The sequence below is a fragment of the Panthera onca genome, chromosome D1, assembly GCF_046562875.1.
Source record: "Panthera onca isolate mPanOnc1 chromosome D1, mPanOnc1 haplotype 2, whole genome shotgun sequence".
Classification (NCBI taxonomy): domain Eukaryota; kingdom Metazoa; phylum Chordata; class Mammalia; order Carnivora; family Felidae; genus Panthera; species Panthera onca.
In genome coordinates this window covers 18,618,259-18,644,998 of record NC_138348.1, presented here as the reverse complement: position 1 = coordinate 18,644,998, position 26,740 = coordinate 18,618,259, and the positions used below count along the sequence as shown (strand labels likewise).

Below are 26,740 nucleotides of genomic sequence, written 5' to 3'. Positions count from 1 at the left end.
TTGCAAAGACATGGATGGAGCTAGAGAGGATAATGCTGAGTGAAATAAGTCAGAGAAAGACAAATATCATAGGATTTCAGTCATATGTGGAATTGAAGAGACCAAACAAATGAGCAAAGGGGAAAATAAAGAGGCAAACCAAGAAACAGACTCTTAACTATAGAGAACACACTGATGGTTACTGGAGGGGAGGTGGGCGGAAGGGTGGGGGAGATAGGGGATGGGGATTAGAGTGCACTTATGATGAAATAAAGTGATTTTAAAAATATGGGAAAGTGTAATGGATGACTTGGGTTTGCAGGAACAGTGCATCCAGTTTGGGGCGTTAGAAAATTTGAGGCTAGGGGCGCCTGGATGACTCAGTCGGTTAAGCATACAACTCGATTTCGGCTCAGGTCATGAGATCACGATTCATGAGATCGAGCCCCGCATTGGGCTCTGTGCTGACAGCACAGAGCATGCTTGGGAGTCTCTCTCGACCCCTCCCCCGACCTGTCTCAAAAAGAAAAGAAAAGATGAGACTGGATAGGAGTTTAGGCCTAATTAAAAGGGCCGAAATGTCAGTGAGTAGATACTTCAGAGACTTTTCAGATGTTTGTTCTAGTTAAGGATGTGATCAGAGCTGGTCTTTGGCAGTCAATCTGGCATTGGTGTTGGTGATGGGTGGAGTGGGCAGGGACTAGGAATGGCACGTGACCACTCAGCGGTGGCCTAGGTGGAAAGAGACAAGGCACCAAGTGGTTGCTGGGCACGTGTGGGAACTGCTGGCACCTGCTGAGGCCCTCTGGGAAAGGAGGATGGGGAAGAGCAGTGCTGGTCTATTTCTGTGCCTTCCCCTCACTCGTATATCACACACCAGCTGCTTGTTACACACTGAATTGTGTCCCCTGCAAAACCCCACTGAAGCCCTGACCCCTCAATGCGACTGCTTTGGCCTAGAAAGAGGTAATAAAGGTTAAGTGAGGTCCTAAGGGTGGGGTCTCAATGCGATAGGACTGGTGTCCTTTAATTTTTTTTTTAATTTTTTTTTTAATGTTTATTTATTTTTGAGACAGAGAGAGACAGAGCATGAATGTGGGAGGGGCAGAGAGAGAGGGAGACACAGAATCGGAAGCAGGCTCCAGGCTCTGAGCCATCAGCCCAGAGCCTGACGAGGGGCTCGAACTCATGAACCGTGAGATCGTGACCTGAGCTGAAGTCAGACGCTCAACCGACTGAGCCACCCAGGCTCCCCATGGTGTCCTTTTAGAAAAGGAAGAGACACCAGAACTCTTTTTCGGCACGAGCACAGAGACCAAGGCAGTGTGAGGACAGTGAGAAAGTGACCGTCTACAAGCCAGACGCTAAGCCTCACTAGAAACTGAGTCGGCCAGAACCTTGATCATGGACGTCCAGCCTCCGGAGCTGTGAGACAATAACCATTATTTAAGCCCCTCAGTGGATGGCGTCTTGCTCTGACTCCTACACTGCTCACCACCCCCTCCTCAATCCCGTAAGCATAAGATCAGGGGTGCTCAGTGCTTCCCAGGCTGGTGGCCCACTTTGTGAAGCAGTACCCCAGGCTTTGGCGTCTGTCCCTTGGCCATTTGGCCAGCCCAATGGCCCTCCCCAGACCCCAGCATGCGAGATCTCTCCTGCCTGTACAGCTCTTCACTAGCTTCAAATGCTTTCATTCTCTTGGACTTCATAACTGCCTTGTGAGATAAGCTGGTTGTGCCCATTTTACGGATGAAGAAACTGAAAGTCAGAGATTGCTTGAGATAACGAAGCTGATAGGTCGTAAAATCAGTTGTTAAACCCAGGTCTCCTGTCCTCCACTTCACCACGTGGCTTCCCGGCCCGTCCTTTTCCACGCTCTTGTCTGAACAGAACTGTCTGTCCAAAGCTACCTCTGAGAGGAGACTTCACCCTTCGTCAGACTCTTCTCTTCCCTTGCCCTCCCCCGCCCGCCCGACCACACACACACACACACACACACACACACACACATTCATTTCTTTTCATCTGTCTCTGCGGTACAGCTTGGCCTTAATGTCCTGTCTTTCTCACAGAGCCTGGGCATCACAGAGATCCACTGTGGGTAGAGGACAGAGAAGGGACAGCGGGGGTGGGGGGCCTGTGACGCCACCAAAGGAGAGCCCCCAGAGGGTGTGCCATGAACAGCATCGCCCCTGTGCCTCTGAAGTGCGCTCCGACCGGGGCTCCGGGGAGATGTCACCCAGGGCCCACAGTGGGTTTGCTCCCAACTACTTAAGGCAACACCTTACTTAACACATGGTGCACACATGGCCATAAACTGGAGTTTCTTTCGGAAGTTTGCCTTCCTCAAGCCTGTTGGTCTGTGTGCAGCTAAAAAAAAAAAAAAAAAAAAAAAAAAAAAAAAAAAAGTCTGTTTGGAATCACAGAATTCCTGGGAAAATGTCAACTCTCACACCCCACTGTCTCTGGAGCTGGCACGCATCTCCTCCCTTCTGCGCGCAAAGTGTGCGATGGCCCTATTTGGGGGAACGGGCTGTTTGTGGAGGGCCTATTGTTCCTCAGCAGCTGAGCGTGCAAGTCTGGGCCTGTGCGGGGAGAAGACCACCACCAAGGCGCCACCCCGCCCCCCAGCAGCTACCGGGGTTTCTGCTGATAAACGCCAGCTGGGTGCCTGGGCACCACTGTTTTCTGTAGCAAGACCTGGGGCAGTGGGATTGGTGAGGAACCGGAGGTGAGAGCAGCCTCTGCCGGGTTGACCGTGGAGCCCGCCCCGAGGCAGGTGGAGGTGCAGAGGGCTTAGGGGCATTGGGACTCTTGGGGATGACTCCGGGTTTGAGCCCAAGACTCCGCAGAAAAGGTCTGAGATGAGCACTCTGGGGTATGAGACCTCTCGGGCTGTCTTGGGGTGCCGGCCTCGTGCTGGCTCAACCCCAGGAGCACCAGACAGAGCAGCCAGGCTTCGCGTCCTGGCTTTGGCTCAGTGCACACGAGCCCTGGAGGAACAGGGTGGGCAAGGCCCGCGGCCAGGTGGCGGCTCTGAGCTCACTCCTGGCTGATCCCTCGTGGCCTGAACCCACTTCCGGCTCTCTCTACCTGAATCCCTTCTCTGACCTTCCCGGTCCCATCGTGAACCAAGTAGAGCATTGCCTCCTTCCCATCTTCCCATCTGTTCCCTCAGCTACCCGAGTATTTCCTGAAACATCCGGTGAACAGAACTGGCCTGTCTCTCCTTGGAGCCTTTTAGGCCTGTGGGGCAGTCAGGCAGATAAATAACGTACGCGGATTATGTGCTGAAATTGTATTACAAACAGCTCTGTGGGTGCACACAGGGGCCAACAGCTGACTGCGGGTGGAGGTAGGGGTGGGGGCCTGGACTTAAGGAAGAGCTTCACAGAGGGTCTTGCCATTTGGAGGAAGCCTTAGAGAACGAAGCCGACAGGAGTTCTCCTGGTGCAGGCAGCTGGCAGGGGGCAGACAGGCGTCCTAAGTGGATTGCACGTCCATTAATGCGGCCAAGTGAAAGGCCCCAGATGGTGTGGGGAGCAGTGAGCCGTCCTGGCGGCCAGATAGGGAAGGGCTGAGCTACAGCGGATATCGGAGGAAGCCTTGCTGGCCTTGTCTCCCAGAGTGCTACTCAGAGGCACAGGTCCCAGGGATGGGTGACTGGGGTCACCAGGAAGGCCTGAACGACCCCGTGAAGCAGCCCCACACTCGGGCAGTCCCACTCACCTGGACTCCGGGACGCTGGGGCTGCTCAGCTCCCACAGACCAGAGCAGGGGCACGAGGCAGGCAGCATCGTGGGCACGAGGCCTTTCCCTCTCTCTGCTTCGGTTCCTGCCCTAGGACTTGGCAGTGATTTGGGATGGACTTTCCAAGTGCTACCATGACCCTGAGTCCCAAGAGCTGACAGGTGTCTTTTTAAAAAAAAACCAAGTTCCCAGCCCAGGCCAACCTAAAACCCGGCTGGGTCTATACTGAATAAGAACTTATCACAGGTACCGAATCGGAGATGTGGCTCCAAGAAAGTAACATTTAAATAGTTGGAAAGAGAGGCTGAAAAGGACACTGCTGTGAGACTCATGGCTGGCAACCAGAGGGAGAGGTGTTTCTTTGGGGGATAAGCATTGCTCTTTAGATCACTATTGCCACACCAGCTCACAAAGGCCCGTGCATGGATACTATGGGTACTATCCGTATCATCCTCCCCCAAGTTGGTAAACTAGTCCGGGACAGACTTATTATTTATTTTTATTTGTTAGAGAGGAGAGCGCATGCGAGCCGGGGAGAGGGGCAGAGGGAGAGAGAATCTTAAGTAGGCTCCATGCAGAGCCCAACGCGGGACTCGATCCCACCACCCTGGGATCATGACCTGAGCTGAAATCAAGAGTCGGATGCTCGACCAACCGAGTCACCCAGTCGCCCTAGGCACAGGCTTATGAGCCACAATGATGTGAGAGCAGAGTCCCCTCGCCACACAGCAGCCCGTCCTCAAATCACCTTCACGTCGGAAAGCAGGGACGTGCCTATTCCGTAGCAGAACCTGGGCCCTCCCTGCCTCCTAAGTTGCTCTTAGAGCTTTGCTTTAAAGACCATCTGGTCACGCCTCCTGCAAGTTCCCTCAGCCACCGAGGAGCAGAGCCAGGCCTGGGGCCTGCCTCTCCTGGAGGCCTGTCTCACCCTCTGTGCCCCGAGGCCCTGCCCCGGCCCTCCGTGTCCCGGCTCTCTCTGCTTTCAGGACAGCCCCTGCAAACGCAGACTGGCACTCCGTGACCAATGGGCTGGCTGTGCCTCTCTGAAGACCTCCGTGCATGGGCAATGCTGGGCGTACCCAAGATGCACTGGGACCCTTTCTGCTGCCTGAGAGGCAGACTCTGGTCCCCCAACCCGCCGACTTCTTTTGCCTGCCGTGCGGGCAGGTCCTCTGGGATGAAAGGGGGCCGTCCCAGACCCTCGCAGGCCACGCACCCCCTCTCTGTGGCAGGAGCCCTGGCCGGCCACCTGTTGTTAATCTAGCCCTGGTAATCCATTCTGTACTGTGTCAGCAGTTCAAAAGGGCACTGTTAGTATTTTTTGCCGACTTCAATTAATGTGAGATTTCAGAGGCCCCTCTGATCACATTTCATCTGTCACAAGTCAGGAACAAAACAGACAGGTTCCAGTTGAGAGGAGGAAGGAGAAGGAGTTTATTGCAAACACCAAGCAAACAGACAGTTTGGGCCGTGCCCGGCGTAGGGTGCCCCGGAGCGTCCATTTGCTTCCGCCCTCCACTTGGCCCCGTGCCTGGGCCCTAAGTCCCCTTCTCATCACATATTCCTCCCCTCCCAAAGAAGATGTAAGTGCAATAACTTACTTTAAAAGGCAAGAATGATTCTTTTAATAGTTTGCTATAATGTCGTTACATGGTGGTATTAGGCAGTAAAACTTTATGGAACTGACCTCATTTTTTTTAATACATTTTTTTTCTGAGTTTTTAATGTATTTTTAATATATATTTTTAATATTCCACCCCAGGCCATTAAGCTAAAGGGAAAAGTTGCGTTTATACAGGGTTAAAAATATCTTACAATGAGAACAGTCAGTGTTGGCTGAGCTTCATGCTCCTTCTAGCACTCAGCGCTTTTCAACCACTGCACATCCAAACAGACTATTAGGCATTGAAAACTGTCCTTCAAAATCAGTAGTATAAAGGCCTAGCTCTATGTATGTACGTGGAGGGGGCGGGGGGAGGGCAAGCTTAGGTAACGTCTGGTTCACCAGAATGCCTCTTGTCCCTGCAGCATCCTTGGTGAAGGTGAAGTGGAGTTTGGGAACTCTGGCAGTAGGGTTCTTGTCTTCTCCTCTTTCTCTTTTATGGCCATGGATTATTATCCTGGGGGTCGCTTTGCCAACCGTCCTCCCCCAGCTTGTCTTACTTGCCTTTGCACCTGACAGGGCCATCAAGCCGACCAGAAGCCCCGGGGTGTCCCGCGAGATGATCTCCCCACGACCTGGCCCAGAGAGACAACGGCTGCGTAAGCAAGATACCCTGGTAGCTTTCGTGGAAAAACTCCTCTCGTCTACCCAGCCAAGGAGAGGGCAGGCGGGGGCTCTGGAGCTGGGCCCCGTGTGGCCACTGCGGTGTGTTGATGGGACCCACCTCACGACTGCTGCCCCCGTCCCCTAGCAGTGTCTTTGAACTCACCTGGCCACCATGCTTCCCAGAGCTGGAGGCTCGGTAGTGAGAGCTGAGAATCAAGTATAGTCGAAAGGATTCAAGACAAGTTACAAAGCCCGTGTCCTCCAAGTGCTGTTGGAGACCTGGGGACAAGCCAGTGCCCTCTCCTCCCGGGCCCCGGGAGTGTGAGGGCATCTGAGGGTGGTGGCGGCACCTTCGTGTCAAGCCCTGGCCACCTGGCCGTGTCCCCAGCAGGGATCGGAGGCTCTCGGTGTTGAAGAGGCTGCCCAGTGGTCCGCATTTGCCACATCTGCTGAGATCTTAGGCAAGTAACCAAAGGGAATCCTCACCCCTTACAGCTTATTCGCTTAGCGGTGACCCTCAGAGCAGGCTGGCTCTCCTCTCTGCCCGCCTTCCTGAGACCTTGCTCCCGAGGAAGCCAGCCAGCCCCGGCGCGTCACCCAAGCTTGCTGAGCCCTCGCAGGAGCTGCTGCGGGGACACCTCCCGCCCTCGGAGGCCTGGGCCCAGCCACCCACTGGGAAGGAACCAGAGGGTAGGCTCAGGAGAGAGGGAGGACCTCCAGCAGAGAGCGGAGATGCCGTGTGAGGCACACCCTCCCCCCCCCACCAACATGTGGGCTAAGGCCGCTGCTTAGGGCAGTCACTTCACTGCCCCTGCCCCGACCCCCGGGGCTGGGACCTTCTCGTTCTCCATTGTGAAGGGACTGTACTAAGTAGAGGGCCTTTCAGTCCTTCCAGCTCAAGGGTTCTATGACTCTCAGGGTGTTGGGCCAGCCCTAGGGAGCTGGGACAGGGTGAAGATAGGCCTGGGGCAGGTGGGGCGACCTCCCTGTGGGGAGATGAACAGGCACATTTCACACGGACGTTTGACACATAAATACTTGGCCGTGTTGGTGGGAAGGACAACCAGAGCCACAGAGCCTCTTCCTCTACCAGAGGCTTTTTCTTCCCAAGCTTTTTGGTTGAAATTTGTCCGACTGAGGTGTCACCCAGCCAGAAAGCAGTCAGATAGAGGAACTGAGCACCAGGGGTCCCTTCCAGAAGGATCCACCTAGAGCCCCCTCTCTCCCTCCCCTGGCTCCTCTGGCGCTCTCCTGGTTTTCCTCCTCTCTCTGTTGATTCCCTCCTGGGTGAGAACATACCTACGGCAAGGGGTCCTCCCATGTCCTTCCCAGCCACCAGAGCCATTAAGGAAGACAGAGAACTATTCCCAGCCTTTCATGCTTCCCTCGTTCCCTTCCTAGATTTGGGGAGCCTGAGTTATTTCAGTGAACCTCAGAACTGGAAGAGGCATTCCCAGATCCTCAGATATAAGAAACCTTTAAAGCTGAGCCAATGAGAACATCACCTGTACCTTCACTTGTAGAAGAGCAAATGTTAGAGCCACGGTTTGCAAAGAGGTCTGACTCTTAACGAAGGGAGCCGAAGCCAGATCCTTCCCCAGTCCTGTTTCCGGGGCAGATGGGAACACAAGGCAGAGGTGGGGACTGTGATTCCTTATAACCTCCAGAGGCTGTCACCCTCCACCGAAGCCAAGAGGCTGTCCTGTGGGCAGGTCCCCGAGCCTGCTAGACCTGGCCCTCCTCCCTGATGGAGAAGGTGGGGGCCTTCTCCCCAGGGGCCGCCCTGCTGGAGGGGCCTCAGAGGACAGGTGCTGTGCACCACAGGCTTAGGTGATGGCTGGGACCTGGTGCCGAAACTCGAGCTGCAAGTCTCCAGTCAGGCAGACGTGGATAGAGATCCCCCACAGAAGGAGGCCCCTTCCGCAGGCAGGGAAACCCACTTCCGGGAGGCATCCTGTCTCCCACATCTGGGGCAGAGCAAGTGACCCAGAGAGGCTGGGCCCATGAGCCCCTCTAGAGGCTGGAGAGAGGGGCTGAGATTTCTGACGCCCTAGGGAAGAAGCACAAGAGAGGGCTCTGTCTTCCCTTTGTCTGGAAGAACTGGGACCCCCCGCCCCCTGCCCCTGCGGAAGGCTCTGGGCAGGTCTGGTGCTGCTCCAGGGATGGCTGGTGAGGGACAGGCAGCCTGAGGCAGCGTAAGGGCCGAGAGGCCGAGCGCACACATCCATTAGCAAACTCCGCACGCTGCTCTTGACCCCCGGCCAACACGGCTCCAGTCCCTAGCTTGTGTGTTCCGAGGTATAAGTCCTTCCACGCCGGGGCACTGCTCAGCAGCCCTGGCGAGAGACCAGAATGGGTGGGGGAGGGGACAAGCGTCCCCAGGTCCTCCTGGAGGGGCCTGGCTAGCTGGAGAACAGAGCTGCCCAGACCTGCCCACTGTAACAGGCACCTTGCTGGCTGCAGGGTGTTGGACCGTCAAGGAGAGCGCAAGTGTGTGCCCGAGTCCCTGTCCCCTCCCGGACCCCTGCCCGCAGCTCTTCCTCTCTCTAGAAGCTTTTCTTCTTCTAGCACTGTGGGTATCTTGGGTGGTCTGTGTCTGCTCCCCTGCGGTGTTCACCCAGATCCGGGGTCTCCGGGAGCAAGGGAGCCAGACGAGGCCCCCTCAGGGACTGTCCTAGATGCCAGCATCGCTGGATGACAGCAGGATTCTTCAGCTCCAGCTCCTTTCCTGTTCTGTCCATCCCCCCAGGTGGGTCCGGCACAGGGGACAGCCAGGGTGGGTGAAGGCGAGGTGGTGCCTTGGGCCCAGGAGGTCGGATGCTGTGGGCTTTGGGAGGAGAGGAGATGGGAGGGCAGGAAGCCAACTCTGTAGGGCGGCCTGTTCTTCAGACACGTTCACTGGCCTGGTGACCAGGGGACCACACAGCAGAGGGAAGGACGGACATGACTGCACGTGGCCACTGCTCGGTCTGGATGGGAATCTATCCTTGACTCAACCCTCAAACCGGGCAGGGCAGAAGAGCAGGGGTGGGGAGAAAGGGTCTTCAGCTTATAATGGATGCAAAGCTGCAAAACTCGGCCACCTGGCTTCCTCCGCTGCCTCTGGCCAGGAGCAGGGGTCTCGGCCTCAGTGCCAGAGAGGGCGGGGCCTGCTGCCCCCTCCCTCCCAGCGGTCCGTGGGGCCTCACACTTGGGGCGGCTGAAAGTGCTGAGGGCCAGGCCCCTGGCCCAGGCCAGGTTCCTAAGAGGAAAGTCGAATGGGAGGCTGGGGGCCTGGAAAGCATGGGCGTGGCCAGTGCCCCGAGGTGGGGGAGGGCGTGGGGATGGGCTGCGAGGGGCCCTGTCATGTGGCCCAGGAGATGGCCGCGCTGTGCTCCTTGGCCTTCATGCGGAGGGCCGCGATGCTCGAGGTCTTGCGGTCCGGCTCCCCGTTGAGCTCATAGCCATTGAGGCCCGGGCTGAGCCCTGCTGCTCCAAACAGGCCACCCATGTGTGTCTGGCCCACATGACCGCCGGCCCCAGAGACACTCAGGAAGTCGGTGACGCCACTGGCCCCCGAGCCAGGGGGGTGGGTGTGAGGGGACATGCAGGCAGGCACCGGGTCGCAGGGGACCACGCAGGCTGGCACCGGTGAGGCGGCCCCATTGTTGCCGATCCAGGATGGGTTCTGAATCTGGGGAGAGGGAAGGGAGAGGTGTCACAGGCTTGGCTGGGGCAGGGGTGGGGGTGGCGGGTATGCAAGGGGCTTGCTCCTACCCCCAGATGACCTGTCCCCGCCTAGGGGCCCATCCTTACGAGGAGATCATTCTTGAGTGTTCACCTGGGAGTCTCTCAAAACCTTTACGGCCATCCAGACCTAGGAGGGTTTGGGTTTTATGCTTTGGCTCTTTTGTTCCCAGTAGAGAGAAATTCTGTTTTAGGGACTGAACTTCAAACTTCATCAAAGGTCCAATAACAGGGACCTTCCCGGCACAGCTAACCAGCTGAGGGCAGCCCCCGCCTCAGCCAGCTGACGTGCAAATTTTAGATGCAGTTGCAGACTTTGTCTCTCCCTCCATGAGCTGCTTAAGGTCAGTAACAGCGTCTTACTTGCCTGTGGTTCCTCGTCAGGCCTGGGGCATCCCAGGTACCTGAGAAATGGGAGCTGACCCAAACCCAGAGAGCTCTGGCGTTGGGAACATGGGCTCTGGGCGTGCGGGCCGTGGTGTGCAGGGGGCAGGGCCAGGCAGGGGGTGCAAATCTCCCGCATGACCAGTGGTTAAGGGTCCAAGGGCTGTGTCCTTGAGGCTTCAGAATTTAGGATGGACGGGGCCACCTCAGAAGGCTGGGAGTGCGCATGAGGGGATGGACGGAGCCAGGCTGGTTGCCCACGTGCCAGGGTGTGTGTGTGTGTGTGTGTGTGCGCGTGAGAGAGAGAGAGAGAAGCGGGGGTGCTCAGGCAGCAGGTGGGGGTAGACTGGAGTCAGGCCTGTGGTGTGGAGGGGCAGGGTGAGCAGGACCAGAGGAGATGGTGACCTCCCAGCCACGTGCAGGGGATTCCTGGTGGCCCTCAGGCAGCTTCTGCTGGCCGTCTCCCCTCCCCACCCAGTGTTTGCAGTCCACACGGGGCAGGGATTCCAAAGCCAAGTGAGGAAAGATCGCTGCCCCCAAATCTCCACGGGGCATTGCCATGGCAACAAGAACTGTTGGCAGATGGGCCTGACCGCCTTCCTCCTGGTTGGGGTGACGAGGAATCAGGGGCCTCGCCCCTCCCCTCGGTCAAAAGGCTGATGTGTGATATGCGGTGCTGCAGGTGGGAGGGATGAGGCCGCCCTGGGCTGTCCGCCCCCCATCCCCCCTCCAGGAGAGAGCTCGGGCAGCAGAGATACTGGCCCAGGAGCCAGGCTGGAGGCCCAGCCTCCCGGGACAGAGGGAGGGGAAAGATCAAAGTAGGCAGCAGGAGCTGAGGACGAGGTGTGTGTGTGAGAAGGAGAGAGAGAGAGAGACCCCACATTCCTCAGCCTCACCCAGCCCTGCCCCCTGCCCCCTCACTTGAATCCTGGGAGGCCGAGGGGCAGAGCTGGTCCAGGAGGGGTGCCCAGGGGCTGTGGGACAGCAGGGCCCTGACGGAGAGTCTTAAAGGAGACAGGAAGGCCTGGCTTACTGCCGGGTGGGGCCAGGCCCGGAGCTGAAGGCAGAGGCCATGCTGCCACCAGCATCAAGAGGCCCGAGGGGAGGGAACGGTCACCTCCACCAGACAGACTGAGGGGTGTGAGGAGTGGACTCAGCCAGAGGGACATCTCAGCTCCGGGTGCCGGCCACTACTCACACTCTTCTCGTCCCTTTGCCTCCCACTGAAGACTCCAGTGTCACTAGAATGGGGGCTGGCTGACGGGACGGGACGGAGGGGAGGATGGGACACAGTCGCCTGGGAGAGCTGAGGGCTGTAGCGTGACCTTTATCGGGCTGTTCATTCCCCCAAGTACTTCTGCGCTGTCTAATCTCTGCCTTTCAACAACCTCACGAAAGAGTTGGGGAGGGTCCTTTTATCGTGTCGGTTTTTGGGTGAAGGAACCAAGGCCCAGAGAGCTCGTGGCTTGTCTGAAGTGAGAAAGGTCTGGGGCCGGAGAACAGCCCATCTCGGGACTCAGACTCCCATGCGCGCTACAGCCTTGCGTCACGCCCGCCAGGTTTCAGGGGCTTGCTTCCCTAGGAAACACTCCGAGCGGCTCCTGATGGTCCGGAGGCCCTGGTCGGCAGCCTGCCCCGGATCTGACATCCACAGCAAAAACGGCAAAAGTGGCAGAGGGGAAAGCTGTCCTCTCTGTCCCAACCTGCCCCTCCCTCACGTCCAGCCAAGCCTGGGCCAGCACTTAACGTTGGGCAGAAAAGGCCTTGGGCCTCCCACATTCAGGTATGAACACACCTGGACCGGGCCTCATGTGTCCCATCTCAGGGGACCCAAGCCCTCCTCTGAGGTGCCCATTCCCAGAGCCCCAGGAGCCTGGGGGGCTGGAGCCGGCGGCTCGGAGCCGGGGCTTACCTGGGCGTAATTCTCAGCTCGGGTGAGGAGGGGCAGCTCGTAGGCGGTGGAGAAGTGGGTTCGGACCTGCTGCATCTGTCCAAAACGCTCTCTCTTCCTCCACTTGGCCCTTCGGTTCTGGAACCAGACCTACAAGACAGAGCAATTGCCACAAGGGGTCACGCAGTGCAAGCTGGTCCCTCGAGCCCCCACCCATCACAGTGCATGGTCAGGGCCACGGGGCTGCGGGGAAGTGTCTGCCTCAGTCTTTGGCCTCAAGGCTTATAATCTAGAATGATCAGTGCTGAGAGTCAGGAAGGCAGCGTACCCCCAACTAACCACAGTGTGATCTTGGGCCAGACTTCATTTTTCCAAGCTTCAGAATCCAGAGCAGGCAAGTGTCACACACACGCAGCATATCACCGGCCACCTTACCAGGTCATCTAACCAACCCCAGCGCCATGTGGCCGAACCTGCTGCAGGCCACAGACTCCTGTGGGCAACCCGACAAAAGCTGTGACCGCTCCTCTAGAAACTCGTCCCCTAGCCGCTCACGCACACAGGCTTGCCATGATTTTCCAAAACGTCCATGGTCCCTTGGGGCCTATTGGCCCAGCATCAGAATTCCTACCTGTCTGAATACCCTCTGAAGCCTTCTTGTTGGAAAACCTCCCCACTCAGGACGTCTGTGCTAAAGCTTCTATGGAGAACAGGGGTTCTGCTGGGTTAGCAGAGGCAGTCAGGGGAGGCTTCGTGGAGGGGAGGGCTGGGGCTGGGCCTGAGTGTAGAAACAGCAGGGCATCCTCAACCCCAGGAGACCATGCTGCCCAGCTGGGGGGCGGTGGGAGAGAAAGAATCGTGGACGCCGAGGTCACATTGTGGAGGACCTCGTTGCCTAGTAGAGGGGTTTGCCCTTGGTGTGGTCAGTAAAAGTGGCCACTGCAAGGTCTCGTGCAGAGGGTGGCCCGACTCTGGGGAGGAGTGAGGGCCCACCCGTCACTGGGCAGGGGCGGGTGGGACGTCGGCTTGAGCGGGGACCTGGTGGGGAGCGTGGTCTCTGAGCCAGGCGTGTGAGCTGTGGTCTTTGATGGGCGGGTGGGGGCTGTCGGGTCCCTTTCCTTTGCAGGAAAGTCCCTGGCAGGCTGAGACCCTTCCCAAGGTTCACGGACGAGAGCCGGACTTGAGGCCTGCTACTGCTGCCTGTGACTTGGGATCTGGGGCAGAGACCGGCGGGAAGAGGGTGTGAGGAGGCTTCGGGCCCAGTCGTCAAAGGCAGACCTCGGAGATCCCCGGGGAGAGGTTCCTGTCAGCTAGAAGTGCACCTGCCGGTCGATGCAGGTGCAGGTGGGCACACACCAACAGCAGGTCACTGGCAGCCGGCATCCTCGAAGAGGGAGGAGCTGGGCCCCAGGGCTCCCAGGGTAGCACGGGGTCTGCTCAGCCTGCTCTGGCTCCTGGTGTGGCTGGGCAACACGGTGCCCATTTGGGCGTTGCCACCGGCCGCGGTTTCTGTATCTGGAAAATGGGGCCAATATCTGAACTGACGTCCTCACAGGGGTTGTGCCTCACAGAGCAACAGGTGAGACGGATGAGAAATGTCCTAGTTTTTAAGATACTTCACACTTGTTTATTGAGAGCTCCTGACCTTTCTTGCTGTCTTTTGCTAAAGGAAAGAGGACAAAAAAGTTGGGGTGTGTGTGTGTGTGTGTGTGTCTCACGTTAGTGTGAGGACGGTGGGGGCAGGGAGGGAGTGCGGGGCTGCACCTCAGTGTCCCTCCCTAGTCCCAAGGATATGTGTGTGTGCACAAGTGTCTCTCTCTCTCTCTCACACACACACACACACACACACTGGCCGGCATTGCTTTCAGAGTCCTTCTTCCCTGTCTTGACTCTGGTATAAGAGAAGCACTCAGCCCCTGCCCCACAGCCTCCTGGGCCCCTTTTCCTCCAGGGGCTCCTGGGGTCCGGGCCCAGGCCGCCCGCCGAGAGCCAAGGGCGGATCGGGTCTCCACTCTGTGCCGCTGAAACGGGATCCCCCTTTATCAGCGGCCTGGAATGGGGGACTGGGGGGCAGGATGAGAGAATGAATCAGAGAAGTTGTTTTCATTTCATGTTTAATTTCCTGCAGGCTTAGCTCAGTCTTTCCGCTCCTTCCTCAGCCTCCCAGGGTTTTCTGTGGGGGAAGCCAGGGGGAGGGGAGAAGCCCACTGCAGGCATCAAGATATATGGCTCCGTTCTTTCTTGGGGGGGGCGGGGGAGAAGGGGAGGGAAACTGTGGCCGATGCTGCGGGGCGGGTGAGGGGGGTTTCCCTGGAGCCCCGGGGTGGGAGCGGCAGGTGAAGGTGTCATGCAGGCTCTGGATGGGCTGTGGGGGGCGGGGGGGGGGGTGATGCACTGGGAAAGGGGTGGCTGGGTCCAAGAAGTGGGAGGAGGAGCAGAGTCGGGGGCGATGGAATGTGGAGGCTGGAGCTGGGCGTGGAGAGCACGGTGGGGGTGCCGGGGTTTCCTGGGAGGACAGCTGAGCAGTGGGGGAGAGCGGGGAGCACCACGGAGTCAGTGGAGAGGGCCAGGCCCAGGGATTTACCGGAGGGTTAAAGACTGAGAGGGGAGGCCAGGCTGTGGGGCAGCGGCACTGCCCCACCCCTCCTCCCCGGCCCGCAGCCCTGGGCCCTGCTCCTGAGCAAGGCTGGAGCTCTTCTGCCCAGGCCCGGCTTGAGTCAGCCTCTCGGGTCTGCCGGCTCCTCCGCGCATCAGCTGGGTGGTGGCAGGGCGTCCTCACGCCCCTTCGGAGCTCACGTTGGAGGGCCTGGAGATTAGGTTCGTCTGTCCTTCCATTTCTGAGCCCTGGAGCCTGGCGCTCTGAGAACTCCCCACAGATGCTCTGTGCCTCAGGGCTCGGTGGCCCCAGCCTGTCTCCACGGGACAACCCTAAGGGGGAGAGGGGACCACGAGGTCCAGCCTTCCAGTCTGCGTGTCGCACCCCAGGACCACCCCGCTCCCGGCCCACCCCGGCCTGAGCCTGCTCAGCACAGGCCTCTCCCCAAGGAACCAACCGTCTTGGCGGGGGCCTCACTAACCGCAGCCCATCTGGGGCCAGGGCGGGGTGGCCCAGGGCGGGGAGGCCTCTGTCTTATTGTCTTCAGACACCAGCTGCGGAGATCGGAATCCCAGACAGCAGAGAGAGGCCCCTGCAGCCCCCTGGAGCAAGGCCAAACCCTGAGCTTCTTCCCGGGAAAGGTCCATCTCGGAGCCCCCCACCTCCTCCCTGTCCCCACCGCCACTCCACGCCAGGCACCTGGCTTCCCACCAGCTGAGGATGGGCCCCAGAACAAACTCAGCAGAGGCAGGCAGGGGGCTCCCTCACCACTCTCCCCCAAACCTCAGGGCACTGCCAGGCTCGATCCAGAGGTCTGACGCACATAACGATCCCACCCACCCTGCTGCCTTTATACAAAGAAAAGTCTCAGAACAATATGGCCCATGTCCTGGCACGGCAAGCTAAACTAAAAGAAACAGCAGGCCGGAGCGCAGGAGTCCTGGATTCTGCCACTGAGTCACTGTTCCTGAGTCATCTGACCACCAGTGGTCCTCCTCTTATTATCAAATGAGAGGACCAGATGATCCTTCCCGGCACTAACATTCTATATCCCTATGATCATTCTCTTAGATGGTAAGATATGCAACACATCAGGGTTTCCCTTTCTGCCTTGGCTGCCGGGAAGCTCAGGGTTGAAATTTGTGCTCGGTGGCAACTAGGATTCTTAGCCTAGGTGTTTGACATAATTATCTTCCTATTTCATGGACGTTGTTCTTGTTCTAAGATGAAAATGATAAATCATGAATTGTAAGCTGCCTCAACTCCTTTTTAGAAGTAGGCATAAATTGTGTGTGTGTGTGTGTGTGTGTGTGTGTGCACTCGCACACACGTGTACAGAGGGGACGTTCTGTTTTAGCTGTATCATGGTACGTGAAAAATGTCCTATGTGCCCCAGCGTCATGTCCATGTTTCGTACTATAGGAGCCATCCTTCCTCCGATACTGAGTGGATTCTACGCCTGGGCACTCCCAGCCATTTGTCAGGAACACATACTACACGGAAGACGAACTGGTCTAACCCTCACTGACACGGTGCCTACAGGAATGTCCCACAACTGGCCTCTCCCTTCTCCACTGGCTCCTTCAGTTCCTTGCAATCCACTGGCAGAGCTGAGGCCAGATTCTGGGGTTCCCGTCCAGACTCTGAGGCATATGAGGTCACATAGTGGCTTATCTTGATTCAGATAAGATAGTTGGGGTGTGAAGGTTTCTAGAATCACAGTAAAGCCTCCACTGCCCCGTCTTCCTTCCCCAGCCATTCACCAGGCACTGGGCAGGACTAAAAGGGGCAGCCGGACCCGGGGAACTTGTGGCTCAAAACCTGACTTTTCAGTCACTTTGGGTACGTGCAGTTTCTGGATGGCTACATATTTATGGTGACTGCCGGTCCTTTTTCATAATATCCATTTCCAATGAAAACGTTTCTGGACTGTGTTAAGGATGCCTCTGCCTGATTAAACAGAACATGATTGAGACCGATGAACCTTTAACTGATGCCTTGGAAACACCCTGATGCAGCAGGGGGCGCCCTTGGGGCCTGCTGATGAGGGAAGGCTCTTTGTCCTGGCACTGAACCCACTTCTGAGCTGAGCCCAGCCCAGCTGAGCCGTCCCGCCTTAAAAAAAAAAAGCCAGACTGCTCTTCGCTGTCAGGCCGTGGACTTCCCCAGCCCACGGGAGGGACAAAAACTGTCTGACAATACGTTATTTGCCATTTCTAACAGGCTCTGGGGTGGAAAAGCTGACCGAGCATGACATTTATTTGTGTGAAGCTGAAGCCTGAGCTTCAGTGCAGGGATTTTGTCAGCCATGTTTTGGGGCCTCAGAGGTTTTTGCTTCCTCTCCGGTTCTTTTCTTGCTGTAACTTCATGCAAGGAGGGAGGACACACCTCTCTGGACAAAGGAGGTCCACCCATCCACAAATATGTCTTGTTTGCCCTTGTTGCTGTGAGTTCAGCCTTCTCTAATTGGTAGGGGCGCAGGGATGAACAGCCAGACAGTACCTGCCCCCAGGAGCCCACAGTGTAGTGGGAGGAGACAGATAAGACAGTTTAAGCCGCTCGTAAATTCTCACAAAACAGGGTGATGTGGTAGAAGGTGACCCGGCTTGTGTCGTGTGGGTTTGGGATGCGTTGGGTTGTGTTGCATCGAGTGTTGGTTTGGGTTATGTTGTGTTAGGTTGCGTCCTGTTGGGTAGTGTTGAGTCGTGTCGGGTTCTGCCGGGCTGGGCTGGGCTGGGCTGGCTGTGCTGTTTGGGTTCTGCTGGGCGGGGCTGGGCTGGGTTGGGTGTTTTGGCGGCTGGATGGTGGTAGAGGGCTACCGCTTTAGCCACGGCCGTCAGGAAGACTTCACAGAGAAGGTTACTGAGTTGGGAGCTGAAAGATGGATGAGGAGGCAGCCATCCCCGGCAGAAGGAAGAGCCAGGCTGTTGTCTGCGTCTGCCCATTGGAATGCCGTAGCTGTCTTCAGGTCCTAAGAGACAGGCCTTCGAGAGCAGACACGGGTCACCTCCTTTGTGAAAAGGCCTGGATGCTCACACCACACAGGAACCAGAAACACAGCTAACAGGCTTCCTGGCCTCCACTGGGGACTCCCCTTCTGTCCCTGCTCCCGCCAGGGCAAGAGGCCCGGTATTCAGGTGGACAAAAGCAGCCTTGCTCCGGTCGAAGCAGGGGCGTGAGGGGCGGGTTCTCCTTGGACTGAGATAAAGAAAACCCTGGTGTGGTTGAGGGACAGTCAGGCGGCCCCAGCTTGGGCCACCGGCCCAAGGGCAGGCCCCGCTCTCCCACCCTCTCCCCGGGCGCCCTCACTGACCTGCACGCGGGCCTCGGTGAGGTCTGTCCTCATGGCCAGCTGCTCCCGTGCGTACACGTCGGGGTAGTGGGTCTTCTGGAAGACCTTTTCCAGCTCCTCCAGCTGGTAGCTGGTGAAGGTGGTTCGGTTCCGCCGCTTCTTACCCTTGTTGCTCTCTGAGTCGGCCTTATCCAGCGGGCTGGGGAGGTCGGCACTGGCCCGGTCCTGGGTCCCCTTCACCCCGGCCTCCTTCACACTGAGGTAGCTGCTGTCCATCCCCACGGTGTCAGAGTCAGGCGGTAACTCTGGCTCACCCAGCGAGCTCTCTTTGGCTGGGGGGTGGGGAGGGGAACAAAGTCAGAAACCAATGGCTGAGCCGAGCGAGAGGAGAGGGAGGGACGGGAAGAGCCATCCCCTGCCACCTGCCCCGTCTCAGAGTCACACGGGATGTGAGGTCAGGAGGCCTGGGTTCTAATCCTGGCTCGCCATCAAAGTGCTGTGTGACCTCGGGCAAGTCCTTTTCCCTCTCTGAGGGAGCCTCTGTGCCGTCAGCTCAGAACGGACCCCTTTCAGCACCGATGTAACATGACTCTGGTCAGCCAATCTGATCTCTCAGATCTTTAATCCCCGTCCCCCACTGGCCCTGGGCTCTCCCTTCTAGAAGGATCCCCTTTGCCACAACTCTGCTTTGAGCATCGAGAATGCTGACCCAGTGCCTCAGACTCCCAGGGCAGGGAAATCTCATGCAGCAGCCGTGTCTGGCCCAACGGGGCAGGGGCAGAGAGGAGGGCAGTGTCGAGGCAGACAGGAATGGCCCTCCTCTCCTGGCCTGGTCCTGTTTGGGCTCAGCAGGAGCTGTGGAGACCCCTTCCCTCCCACCAAGAATCCAGCCTGGAGGGGGGGGTCACACTCTTGCCCTCTGCAGGTTTCACCTATTGTCCTCACAGGGTCCTGCCTGCTCCAGGCAAGTGCTGCATGTACTGGGGACACTGGGAGGACACCCACATCCCCAGGATGCTGCCGTGTGCGCCCCAGTAGATTTAGACGAAGCTCTCCGCCTGGGCCCACAGCCATCGCCATCTGACGGAATGGGGCTCTGCTGGTGGATTCCTAGACGCCCAGAGCTGAAAAGGACCAGTCGACCTATGTAAGTCAAGGATAAGGAGGCGGAGGCCAGAGGGGACAGTGGGGCGGGGAGTAACTTGTCCACGTCCAGATGGCCCAGTTAGCACCCTGGGCGGACATACTCAGAGTCAAGTTTAGAGCAGGGGCTCCGGAGCCAGTGGAAGGAGTGAATCCCACATGTACCTCTCTCCAGCTGTGTGCTTTCGACAGTTCACTTAACGTCTTTGTGCCTCGGTTTCCCCCTCTATGAAACGGGAATGAAGATATCTGTAGGATCCTCCTCACGGGGTAGTGTGGGGTTAAGGAGGCCGACATGCAGAGCCCTCGGCACAGTCCCAGCTTCTGGAGGTTTCTGCCGGGGTTGTTATTCCCGGTTCCGCTATGGTCTTCGGGGCGGCAGAGGACTCAGCCCCGAGAAGCCCTCGCGGCGGGCAGGCCCCCCGCCCCGCGCGTCTGAGTGCAGGAGCGTGTGCAGGCGCTGGCCCGGCATCAGGAGACCCGTGTGAGCCCTCCTCTGAGCCACACTCCCCTGCCTGGGACTCTTGCGGGTAAGATGAGGCACCAGACGCCAAGTACAGATTAATAAGGGGGAGCACGTGAGAGGGCCTCCCACGTACCAGCTGACTGGCACAAGCACGCTTGGTGGGTGTGGGCACCTCTTTCGGGAACAGGTCCAAGCCGTGGGCGTGACGTGTCGGGACACTGCCTCTAGCTCAGGTCTCCTGACTCCATCCATATCCTGGGGGCTGAGGTGTCAGGGCGGCTCTCCTCCCTAGCTTTCTGTGTGCCCTGAGGGCTCTCAACGCTGGGAAGGTGAGAGGGACATTTGCCTGTCGTCCCCACCTCTCTCTCCACAGCTCCGATGAAGGGGGTGGAGGTGAGTGCCCACAATGGACCTGAAGCAGTGTCGGGAGGCCATTCCTGAGGCCACTGACAGCGCCGAGGCCACGGTGGGGGGACGGCCCACGGGCATCACGCATGACACCCATGTGAGCCTGGGCACACGCAGACTGCCACGGCTTCGGTGACAATGTTATGCAAACTGCAACTGGCAGCCAGGCCAAGAGCTTTCAGCAAAGATATTTATCTTCCTGGCAGACAAACAAGTTTTATGTTTTGGGTTTTTTTTTTTTTTTTTTTTTTTTTTTTTAGAGAAGAAATCCCACCCAGCCTCACCAAAAATAAACATCTCTGTTATGCAATTTCCTGGAGGCCAGACTGGGGGCGGGGGGGGGGGGGGGCAGACCCTGCCCCTCCCGCCCCAGCACTGATCTCCAGGCTCCATCCCATGACCCCACGGACCCTAAGAGTGTCCTCTGGCATCCAGCCTGGGACTGGGACCACCCCGCACAACAAGAGGGGCCGGGCTGCACATGTCACAGAAACCGAGGGCTGTAGGGACCAGCCCAAACTCCTAGTTTTAACTGGGGGAGGAGGCTAGTGCAGGGAGAGAGAAAGGGAGGGAGAGAGAGGGCAGGGAATGTGTGTTAATTAGTGAGCCCCTAGCTCATGGGTCAGTCCTCTACTCCTACCCTCCTACCCTGTGGGCTCAGGGCCTCTTCCCAGGGAGAGAGGGGGAGGGCCAGAGGGATCAGGGAGCTCTCATCATCAAGGAGTCCTGCTGGCTCATCCTGGGGGGCAGAAGGACCAGCCTCTGAGGATGAGGGGGGAAAGACGTGGCCTCTGAGAGAAGGCCCTTCGTGTCGACCTAGTTCTAGGCTTAGCCAGTGGGGAGGCAGCAGAGAACAGCCAGTCTTCTATGGCGAGAAGTAAGGATCTAGTTTCTGGTACCTCCAGCCACCCACTGAGCCCGAGCGAGTCGGGGTGAAATGAGACAGCACGGTGTGCACAAAGACCACCGGGCCAAGAGTTGGGAGATCAGCTCTCGTTTCCAGCTCTACCACCATCTGCCCCGGCCCGCAGATGACATCTCTTCAGAGTCTCAGAGTCTCATCTGCAAAAGGGAGCAGCCGTGCCCCGTCTGGAGTGGGGGGAGGAGGCAGGGGTGTGTCACTGCCTCAGCCCGGTGGAGTATCCGCCCTGCCTCAGTCACCATCGGGACCCTCTCTTAGGATCTGAGAAGAGGGGAGAAGGAAGAGGAACCTGTCTGTGTCCAGGCAAACTGTGGCCAACTGGAAAGGCCCAGAGATGGACGGGATTCTGGCAAACGGATGTTCTGGCTTCTCAGAGAAGAGGGAAGCAAGCTGTCTAACCTCAGTCTTCACCGTTGATCATTTTGCTTTACGTTGGAGGCTGAGTCTCTAATTCAGATAACAAAGAATAATTCGCCAAGGTCTGGTGGCCCATCCAGCTGGTCAGAATGACAAGCCAAGGCTCTTTCAGGCACTCAGTCCACAGATCCCAGATGGGCTGTGGTGGCAGGGAGCTCACTGCCATCAGGACAGCTGGGCCGTTCATCCCGAGGTCCGGCCAATGTCTGTCTCTTAGACATAGGGCTTATTGGTCCTGGCTCCAACTACCCAGGGCCCTTCCCAGAGACAGCGGCCACACCTCCCAGAGTCTTCTGCCCTCCTGGCTAAACAACTGTGGTTTCCACCACTATTCCTCAGGTGGCCCCAAGTTTAACAAGACTGTTTGAGACAGCTGGGCCCCAGGGAGGGGCTGGGTGATGGTGCTGGACCCTGGGGCAAAGCCAGCAGATTGCTCTCCAACTAGATGATCCTGAGGAGCTAGGTGGCGAGTCAGCTGGGTGGCCCAAGACAAGCTTGTCCTGCAGTGCCCTCGACAAGACAGTCCCTGAAAACAGAGGACCCCGCTGCTCATGCTGAATGAGTCTTGACTAAAGGTTACCTCCTTGTTCCTCTCCATCGTACCTCCAGCCACCTGCCTGGAATGCCCTTCCTTCCAGCTGACCTCCAAGATCCAGTTGAGCACCAGCTCCTCCAGGAAGTCCTCCCAGACTGCAACAACCATACAGACCCCTCTGTCCTCTGCTCAGCCTCTCCAGTTACTGCTTGTGTTTCTGACTGGTATACAATCCTCCCCCAGGGTTGGAACCTCATGTCATTGACCTTGGGCTTAACCCAGGGTGGGGCAGATGGCAGACGCGCAGTAAGAAGCTGCTGAAGGATAAAGAACAAATTCCAATAACCAAATACTACTGAGCTCTCACTCTGTCCAGCTGCCTCCACGTGCCTACTGTGTGCAGCTACGCGCCCTATAGGTCCAGGCAGAAAGCATTTGTTGAACAAATAAATGGATCAATTCCTCCTGCTAGACAAGGAGGAGAAAGGTGGATAGGATCCGTGGAAAAGAGGCTTGCAATCACTAATGTCTCCGTGAACAGCTGACAGCTGCAACAATGGGGGGAGACGAGTCGAGGAAGGGGGGAGGGGAGAAGACCAACGCAGACATTGAAGGGTGTCTCCGTGTGGGGGCAAGAGGGAAACAGGGGGTGCCAGGGAAGCAGAAGGAGAAGCAAAGAGTTGGGATTCATGGAAGGGGCTCTAGGATTTAAACGTCCAGGAAACCCAGTCCAAGATCTTCTGGGAGTCGGCTTCATACCCACCATGTTGCCACACTGGGGAAAGGCCACTGGGAGACTCTCGGCTTGCCCTGCTTCTGGGCCAGCCTTCTTCAGGCCGCAGCACTGGCACTGCATGGGGCTGAGAAGCAGCAGGACCCCCCCGCCCCTTGGTCTAAGCCACCCTCCTGCAGGTCTGGCTTCTCCCCTGCCCTTCCTTCCACACGGACTCGGGACAGGCGCCATGTAGACGCCCCTCCCATAGTGCGGAGGGGTCCTCAAGACGGTTTGGTCCCAGTCTCTGGGGCCCAAGACAATACAATCCCAAGCTGCAGCTCCCCAGTGGAATGTCTTGATCTGGATATAAGCCCCCGACCACCCAACGGAATCAAGTAATGTGCACACATAAAACATCAACAGCAGTCAGTGCCTGCCCCACCGGGGGTATGCATGCAATGGCGATGGCGGCCATGATGGCACGGCATCCCTTCAAACAATCCCAGGTAAATATTTCCAGCAACCACTTCTCATGAAGTGGAAGCATATGGTTCAAGGATATACTCTTTTTTTAAGTTTATTTATTTATCTTGAGAAAGAGAGAGGGAGAAAGTGTGCACAAGTGGGAAAGGGGCAGAGAGAGAGAGAGGGAGAGAGCGAGACAGAACCCCAAGCAAGCTCCGCCCCACCAGAGCCCGATGCAGGGCTTGAACCCACAAACCGCGAGATCATGACCTGGGCTGAAGTCAATGGCTTAACCAACCGAGCCACCCGGGCGCCCCCAAAGGGGGTCTTAATCAGGAGCCACAGAAGGCCCTCCAACCTCTGCCCGAACTCCAAGAAATGCAAGAAATAGAAATTCTCTCTTCACTCCCTCACCCTCTGCTCATTGTCCCCGTTCAACCCAGTGGCGTCACTCTAGCCTAGTCTAACCTTTTTTTGATATGAAAGTCCTTGGGAGATTTCCAAAGGTGACTGTGCTTTCTTTTTTTTCATGGCTAGGATCACAAGAGAATGTACTTCTGAAGCCACTTGCGGGAGGGTGCGGAGGCCTCTCTGCGTGCATTCTTTCTGCGTGCATTCTTTCTGCGTGCAGGGACGTGCCCCCTCGGGCCCGTGGCACAAGCCTGCCGCTGGGAATGGGTGTGGGGAACATATGTGTCATTGCCTGCGGACAGGTCTATGGATGGGCAGGCTTGTGGGGTTGCGTGCAGGCCCCCAAGTAGGATGCGTGCTGTGGTGCACGGGGATTTGGGTGAGTGACCGTCACTCGGCAGATACACGTGGGTGGGTATGGACACGGGAGGGGTTTGTGTAGCTGTGCACAGGCCCGTGCATATGGAGCGTATGTCTAAGGGGCCTGAGTAATTTTATCCTCCATGGTTTTGATTACATCTATTTTTCCTCCAAACATCTGCTTCGTGGGGGACACGCCGCTCTCTCTGTTCTCGGGTGAGCTGGCCTTGCACACCCTGTGGCAGAGTGCACAGCGCCGATGTAATCTCCTTAAACAAAACAGGCCAGCGTGAGGCCCTTTCATGCTATTTAAAGGGCACTGACTAAACCTACCGCTGTCCAAACAGTCGTGTGGGGGTAGGGGCGAAGGTTAAAGGTTAGCCATTGATCACATCCCCGGTCCACCTCATCTGCCACTGGGCTCTGTCTTGAGCTCAGCCTGGATGTCCCTTGTCTAGTTCCAGGCTCAATAAATAACGCCGAAGGGGCCGCAGTAACTGGGGTGACGCTTCAGGGAACGCGCAGTGAACCGATACCTGTGCTCACCAGGGACAGGCAGATGTGTCCAGGAGCTGCCCATCTGCAGAGGATGGGGGGGGATGGAAGTTCAGGTGCCTGGGCCAGCCACCCGCAGGGGACGTGGGCATCCCTGTCCACCAACACAAGCCCTCCAAATGCTTCTTGAAACAAAGAAAGTTCAAGAAACTAACACAGACCCCGGGAGGCTAAGGAGACCTGAGGACTAAATGTGGTGTCCCGGATAGGGTCCTGGAACCGTAAAAGGACGTTGGGAAAAAAACTTGTGAAATCTGAATAAAGCGCGGGGTTTAGTTGACAGAGATGCAAAAAGAAAAAAAAAAAAGTGGACAAAACACCTAAGTACACGCTTCACCCAAGAAGACAGACAGGCAGCAAAAAAGCAGGAGAAAACGCCCTTGACGTGTTACCCACCACGGAAATGAAAATGCAGCCACAGTGGGATATTGCTACACACCTATTGCAATACGAGTGGAAAACCTGGCGACACCGGGTGATGACGAGGACAGGGAGCAATGGCAAGTGTCCCACGTGACCCACCGGCAGGAAAACAGGGCAGCAGCTACGTAATCAAACATACACTCCCCACGTGACCCAGCAACTCCACTGCGAGGCACTGACCCGCAAGACATGAGGACTTATTTTCTGGGGAAAAACACCAAACCTGCAGGCAAATGTTTATAGCAGCTTGGGTCCTAATCACCCCAAACTGGAAACAACCCACATGTCCTTCAACAGGTGACTGGATAAGCAAACTGGAACAGTCACGCAACAGGATGCTACTCAGAGATAAAGGGAATGAACTCTTACGCAGACAATTGCAGGCGAGACTCTCAAAAGCAGCGTAAGGGTCCGTAAAAGAAGCCAGACTCAAAATTTACATATGTATGACTCCACTTATTTATCATATGACACTCTGGGAAAGACAACGGGATCAGGATGGAGAACAGATCACCGGTTGCTAGGGGCTGAGGAGGGGGAGGGCTTGACCATAAAGGGCTGGTGTGTGGACTTATCCGGCACCCCAGTCGTCGTGGTGAATACGTGGGTCATGCACAGGAATGTGTTAAAATTCATAAAGCTATACAGCCCCAAATTTGAATTTTGCAGCATATTATTTCTTAAATGAAAGATATGTAAACTATAGGGAAAATACAAAACTGTGTTTACATATACTAAAGAAAAACTAATAAAAAGTTTGTATGTCTTTCCCCAGAAATCTCACTCCCCAGGAATTTATCCTAAAGAAACGATTATGGAAGGGCACAAGGAATCAGCTAGGGAGAGAGTTCATCATGGCATCATTACACAGAAAAACCAAAATGACCAATTACTGGACAGTAATAGGAGATTGATTGGTTAAATAAAGATTGATATTTCCATAAATAGAAGATCCTCCCTGATAGTCTTTATTCGGCAAACTGTTTCCTTTTTGGCGTTTAGCACACATTGTTATGTATCTATTTGGGATTTTTCTCTTCGCTTATTGTCTCTCTCTGCCTTCCGGTAAAACAGGGAGTATATCTGAATAGGTTTCCTTTGTTTACCCTTGTCTAATGCCTACTACTGTGGCTTGAATATAGTAGGTATTCAATAAACATTTGATGAGCAAATGAATGAAACAGATATTACAAAAGAATAGCATTTTAGTATCCAGAAAGATGTTTGAGTTGTGGTAAGTAAATCTCATCTTTGAAAAAAGTGGAGGAGGGGGGGAGTACCTGTCTTTAGAAAATTCTGGAAGTTTCCAGAGCTGGGAATGCAGGTATATGGGTTGATTTTGTTCATTATTTATTTATTTATTTATTTTTGGTGTGAATAAAATTTTTTAAGCTTATTTATTTATTTTGAGAGAGCACGCGTGCAAGCACGTGCGTGAGAGCGGGGGAGGGGCAGAGAGAGAGGGAGACAGAGTCCCAAGCAGCCTCCACGCTGTCAGCGCAGAGCCCAACTCGGGGCTCAGTCCCACAAACTGAGGACATGACCTGAGCCGAAATCAAGAGTTGGAGGCTTAACCGACTGAGCCACCCAGGTGCCCCTGAATTGATTTTCTGTTTGTTCTACCATAGACAAGAATTGCTCTTATCATTTTAAGATGCTATTTGAAAGCGGCGATTAGATCTCGAATGATGCCTGCTTTGCTAGGGTGCTGGACTCTACTGTGAGATTTGGGGAGATAAGAGCATTGGGTGTAGGGGTGGGGTGGGGGTGGAGGAAGGGTAGGGATGCTTCAGAGAACAGCCCCCTTTGTGGTGGGGGATTGGCTCCTGTCCTCACAAACGGGGGCCCCTATGACTCTGACATACTGGAAGCTTTCAGGCCACAGGCTTAAGTTCACCTCTTAATGGCTTTCTCTGCCTTCAGGCCCACAACCCTCAAATACAACCAGACAGGCTGTGTAAAACACACACGTCTGATTGTACGTTGACCCTCTCGAAAGGCTTTCACCGGTCCCCAGAGCTCACGCTGGGACT

General features: G+C 56.4%; 1 protein-coding gene across 1 annotated transcript in view; it reads right to left on the bottom strand.

Moving 5' to 3' along the window:
- Positions 1-6,055: 6,055 nt before the first annotated feature.
- Positions 6,056-26,740, bottom strand: part of ALX4 (ALX homeobox 4) — a 44,805-nt gene continuing 24,120 nt past the window's right edge. Inside the window, exons 2-4 of the mRNA XM_060606444.3 lie at positions 17,909-18,219; positions 12,021-12,149; positions 6,056-9,671 (exon numbers count right to left, since the gene is read on the bottom strand). Of these exons, the coding sequence (XP_060462427.3) occupies positions 9,342-9,671; positions 12,021-12,149; positions 17,909-18,219 (770 nt within the window). The 3' untranslated portion in view covers positions 6,056-9,341. The remainder of the gene's footprint in view (positions 9,672-12,020; positions 12,150-17,908; positions 18,220-26,740) is intronic.